The sequence below is a fragment of the Mytilus galloprovincialis genome, chromosome 2 (genome assembly GCF_965363235.1).
Source record: "Mytilus galloprovincialis chromosome 2, xbMytGall1.hap1.1, whole genome shotgun sequence".
Taxonomy (NCBI): domain Eukaryota; kingdom Metazoa; phylum Mollusca; class Bivalvia; order Mytilida; family Mytilidae; genus Mytilus; species Mytilus galloprovincialis.
In genome coordinates, this window is record NC_134839.1 from 76,054,138 (window position 1) to 76,060,137 (window position 6,000).

General features: G+C 30.2%; 1 protein-coding gene across 4 annotated transcripts in view; it reads left to right on the forward strand.

Moving 5' to 3' along the window:
* Positions 1-3,967, forward strand: part of LOC143064414 (fatty-acid amide hydrolase 1-like) — a 57,850-nt gene extending 53,883 nt beyond the window's left edge. For all 4 annotated transcript variants that reach the window (XM_076237231.1, XM_076237228.1, XM_076237230.1 and 1 more), the window contains exons 15-16: positions 127-266; positions 1,388-3,967. In XM_076237231.1, coding sequence (XP_076093346.1) covers positions 127-266; positions 1,388-1,510 — 263 coding nt within the window. In that variant the 3' untranslated portion in view covers positions 1,511-3,967. The remainder of the gene's footprint in view (positions 1-126; positions 267-1,387) is intronic.
* Positions 3,968-6,000: the final 2,033 nt, after the last annotated feature.

Here is a 6,000-nt window from a genome sequence, read left to right on the forward strand (position 1 = left end):
TATATAGTTATATGTACCGACAAAATCAAATGAAGTGATTTTTATTGGAGTAAATGCATTAAGGTTTGATATTAACTCTGTCATAAAAAGAAGACATACATAAATACATTCTAATTTCTATTTTAGGTGGAGTGACTTATACTATTTTATATAACTTGTTGAACTATCCTGCTGGGACTTTGACAGTAACAAATGTAAAGCAACAAGACATTGATAACTTTAAAGACTATCCTTCAAATACATACACAGAAAAGTTAGTTAAAGAGGTGAGCTGTTGTTAATTGGTTATCAGAATAGAATAACAAAAAAACAAGAATTAAGATACGTGATATAAGTACCAACTTTCAAATGGTTAAAATGTTTTGTGCACTGTTGTTTGTCTTTTGGTCTTTTTTTTTTTTGGCCATGGCCTTATCAGTGTATTTTGGACTAATGACTTTGAAACATCTGTTATATTGATGTTTTTAAAATAAAAATAGTCAATTGTAGTTGCTTTTAAAAATATTTATAACAGGACATTAGTTGATGCTTAAAAAAATGAATTTAATTTCTTTATCCTTTGGTAAAATAATGAACAAAGGTCCACAAAGGTCAAACTATGCTCCCAAGTATTCTGGTAATTAAGAATCCTAATGGTCACCAATTTATTTAGTAAAAAGTACTCAGAGAAAATTTAAAACGGAAAGTCCCTTTTCAAATTGGCAAAATCAAAAGCTCAAATAATCAAATGAATGGACAACAACTGTCATATTCCTGACTTGGTACAGGCATTTTCTTATGCAGAATATGGTGGATTAAAGTTAAGGGTAATGTATCTTGCTGGCTGATAATTCACATCATAATATCCTGTGTTACCAAACCTTACTCCAAATAATGGATATAAAAGACAGGCTATACATAGATACCAAAGTGGTTAGGTCAGTTTTTTAGTAACTATAAGCATTATAAGGTAATTTACAATATTTACGGAATGATTGCAAGGTGCACATGTCAGTCATGAAAGTCCACCTGAACTTGACCTCATTTTCATGGTTCTTTGATCAATGTTTTTTTTTCATAATTAGATCTATTTCTAAGATACTATAATCAGTAAGTTAAATATATGTGTTGTATGGAATGACTGTAAGGTGTACATATTCATCTGACCAGGGCTAATCTGACCGTGACCTCATTTCTGAACAATTGTGAGTTTGGGTCTCTTCTGATGTGAAATCTTTTGGTAGGCATCATATTTACCAGATGTGATGTCATAGATTGCTACGAAAAATTTAAATGTCATTTTATGATTTTGCTATTTTGTTTTTCTTTCAGAACTGTAAGGACTCTATATGTTTACCTGTTGGTGTACAATTTGTAGGTTTTATACCAATGTTATTTATATTTTCAGCACTGCACGGGGTCTGTAGGTTTACCTGTTGGTGTACAGTTTGTAGGTTTACCATATCAAGAAGAATTGGTGTTAAGATTGATGAAAGATGTGGAAACTAGTCTAAAAATGGGAAAGCCTTAATTGACCAGTCTTTTTTAGTTGATTCTAAGAATATTTGCTCAAATTGCTACCAAATACTGTACAATGAACCATAAAAGGAAGATGGCGTATAAGTTATGGAACTGTTTGTGAAAAATTGACTTATTTCTTTAACCTTTACCTTTTGGAAGGTTTCTTGCACTTATTTCTTAGACTGCAGAAAAATGTTATATATACTTATGCTTCTTTCACACGTACATTTAAGCTGCATTGTGTTCTTATCGAATTAATTCTGCAATTTCGATCACACAGTCTTCTTTTTTTGATTTGAATCGAAAGTTTGAATTGGCTACTTTACATTATCCAATATGCATTACAATTGTGTATAATATCATTGATACGAAGTAACTTATTAACCGGATTTTTGTGTCAGAAATGTCGGTTATTGATTTGTTTTAGCTTTAATTTCAAATTAAACTGTGGTGTTGACAATTTCTAAATTGTAATTCGAATTAAATCATAATAAATTAATTGATAATGTGAATAAGAAGCTAACGTCGTTCAGACAGTATTTAAGCGAATTTCATGCGTTTGGAATTTTTATAAGAATTATGTTTTCTTATGCAAATTAAACTAATTCGAATTAGATAATTTGAATCGAATTTGAATTACATGTGAAAGCATAATAAATATACACTAATTTATAAGTCCTGTGTTATATTACAGTATTTATCCAGAAGACCTTTTGCTTTTGGCAATAGCCATAAAAATATTTTACCAAATTGCAGTTTGAATTCAACTCTTCAAATTTATCAAGTGAATTGGTAAAACAGTTAAGCTCATTGCTAAGGAAAGGTTGTTTGTTTGAAGCAAAAGTGGTGAATTAAGAACAACAGTTACAATTCCTTATCTGTCATTCAAATTTTCAAGATTTAAGTTTTCAAACATGTATCAATTTATGAAGTCAAATAGAGGTATTTTAAAGGTAGTCATTTTCCACTTGCCATACAATTGTCAAGTCTTACATTTTCACACTTTTACTTTTCAAATGTTTTCTATATTCCTATGAAACAGACATCAAGTTATTTTAAAACATGTAACATACAGTACTATAGCATAATTGTATTTATTGCAATAAACATATTTATCTTTAAAAATGTGTCATAAGTAAAAATGTGTTGTCAATAAAATTCAATGGAAGATAATCTGATATCTATGAATTATTTATTTTCACACAAATAAGTGATTGGACTCTTAATCTCCTTTTAATACTTCAAGAAAACATATTCTAGAAACATAATATGCTTTGAAGGGTCTAAATATCAATTGAAACACAACTCACATTTTAAAAGTGATATTTGAAAATTTAAAACTGGACATTATTATAGCAATTACAAAATTACTATATTACCTTTTATAAGATTTTACAATTGATATACATTTTTAGAAAAACACCAATAAGGTAATAATGAAAGATGAAGAATTGACCTTATTTAGGTGTGATAGAGAATAAAGATCAAAGTTAGGTGTGACAGTACATATTTTAAAACACTTCACTTGCTTCAAACCTACAACTGGAATTTTATGTGACTGCCATACAAGGAAAAGGTTAAGCTAGCTATAAAACCAGATTGATTAACCATTTTCTAAATATGATAATGCCTGTACCAAGTCAGGAATATGACAGTTATTATCCATTTGTTTGATGTGTTTGAGCTTTTGATTTTGTCATTTGTTTAAGAACCTTCCGTTTTGAATTTTCCTCAGAGTTTAGTATTTTTCATATTTTACTTTTTTCTACCTATAAGCTATCCTATTTTACCACTTGATCAGTTGGAAAGATGAATTCAAACTGCAATTTTGGTAAAACTGCTGACAATCAATATTATGAAAGGATAAGCAGTGTAACTGATGTAAAAAGCATCCTTCCTGAAATGTTTAAATGGTAGATATCAATTGCAATGTTGTGTTTTGGGTATCGAAATTTTGATTCATTTTTAGAATTACATAAAATTGAAACAAGATGTGGATATCCAGAAATTTAATCTTTATTTAAAGTTTAAATGTTTAATTATATAGATTCTGTTACCTTTATTATTTATTACTGTAGGGAGAATAATATGGGAAGCAATGATTACCTTTTAAAGAGTTTGGGAGATAGCATACTGTGTTGCTAAATCTGAATTTAATATCAAGTAATATTCAATGACGTGTTTAAAAATGAGGACATTTATTTCTGAAATATTTCGGATTTCAATTTTCTTCTAAATCTAACTCCAGATAAACATACTGTATGAATTTGATATGTATTGTTATTGAAATATTATTAATTTTGACATCATAATACCTTATATTGCAGGTGATTTTTATACTATTGTTGATTTTCATGTAACTTCTATAATAATTTTGGTGTTTTAGTGCCATAAAAAAGTCCCAAAATATTGTGATATGTTTACGCAATGAATTTTAAATTAGATATAAATTGTATTGAGAATAAAATGTTGTTTTATGTTTACCACCTGAAATAGTGGCCTCTTTATTGGTTAATTCCAACCTAAACTTATGGCATCTTTGTTTTTAATTCTAACAACCTGAACTGATGGGTTCTTTGTTGTTAATTTCAATCACCTAACCAAATGGCTTTTTTGTTGTTAATTTCAACCACCTAACCAAATGGTTTCTTTGTTGTTAATTCCAACCACCTAACCTAATGGCTTCTTTGTTGTTAATTCCAACCACCTAACCTAATGGCTTCCTTGTTGTTAATTCCAACCACCTAACCAAATGGCTTCTTTGTTGTTAATTCCAACCACCTAACCTAATGGCTTCCTTGTTGTTAATTCCAACCACCTAACCAAATGGCTTCTTTGTTGTTAATTTCAATCACCTAACCTAATGGCTTCTTTGTTGTTAATTCCAACCACCTAACCAAATGGCTTCTTTGTTGTTAATTCCAACCACCTAACCTAATGGCTTCTTTGTTGTTAATTCCAACCACCTAACCAAATGGCTTCTTTGTTGTTAATTTCAATCACCTAACCTTATGGCTTCTTTGTTGTTAATTTCAATCACCTAACCTAATGGCTTCTTTGTTGTTAATTCCAACCACCTAACCAAATGGCTTCTTTGTTGTTAATTTCAATCACCTAACCTAATGGCTTCTTTGTTGTTAATTCCAACCACCTAACCTAATGGCTTCTTTGTTGTTAATTCCAACCACCTAACCAAATGGCTTCTTTGTTGTTAATTTCAATCATCTAACCTAATGGCTTCTTTGTTGTTAATTCCAACCACCTAACCAAATGGCTTCTTTGTTGTTAATTCCAACCACCTAACCAAATGGCTTCTTTGTTGTTAATTCCAACCACCTAACCAAATGGCTTCTTTGTTGTTAATTTCAACCACCTAACCTAAAGGCTTCTTTGTTCTTAATTTCAATCACCTAACCTAATGGCTTCTTTGTTGTTAAGTTCTACCACCTGAACTAATGGTCTCTTTGTTGGTGGATTCCAATCACCTGAAATAATGGTATCTTTGTTGATTAATTTCAATCACCTGAATTGATGCCATCTTTATACTTAATTCCTCCAACCTGAACTAATGGTCTCTTTGTTATTAATTTCTACCACTTAAATTAATGGACTCTTTGTTGTTAATTCCAAACATATGAACTAATGGGCTCTTTGTTGTTTATTTCCAACAACCTGAACTAATGGTCTCTTTGTCTAATTAATTTCAATCACCTGAATTGATCCCTTCTTTATTGTTAATTCCTCCAACCTGAACTAATGTTCTCTTTGTTAATTTCTACCACTTAAATTAATGGACTCTGTGTTGATAATTCCAATAACCTGAAGATGGTTAATGGCAACCACTTGAACTATTCTTTTCTTTGTTGGTTGATTCCAACTACATGAACTAATGGCCTCTTTGTTGGTTGATTCCAACTACATGAACTAATGGCCTCTTTGTTGGTTGATTCCAACTACATGAACTAATGGCTTCTTTGTTGGTTGATTCCAACTACATGAACTAATGGCCTCTTTGTTGGTTAATTTCAACCACCTGACATTATGATGCCTTTGTTAATAATTTCTACCACTAAACTAATGGTCTCTTTGTTCTTAATTTCTTCCACTTAAATTAATGGCCTCTTTATTGTTAATTCTAACATCATGGACTAACTTGTTTTTAAGTGTAAAATCTCTCTGAAATTATACCACAAGTTTCCATACTACAAAGGGATGGTTATGGCTCAAATCATTTAGCAATTTGCGGGCAAAAAAGGGGGAAAACAAGGGTTTTTCTGGTTAAAGGACAATTTAGACAATTTAAAAGCAATGTAAGGCAAGTAATCAAATTTCATTTAAAGAATACTGTTATATATATATGTTTGATTACCGCCCTTACACTGCCTGAAAATTATGTATTAAGAAATGATAATCTTGAGATGTTTAGCTGTAAATTTATTTTTAGAAGTTACTATTAACTGATATTAATTTGAACCATGACTATGTCATTTATATTTTAGA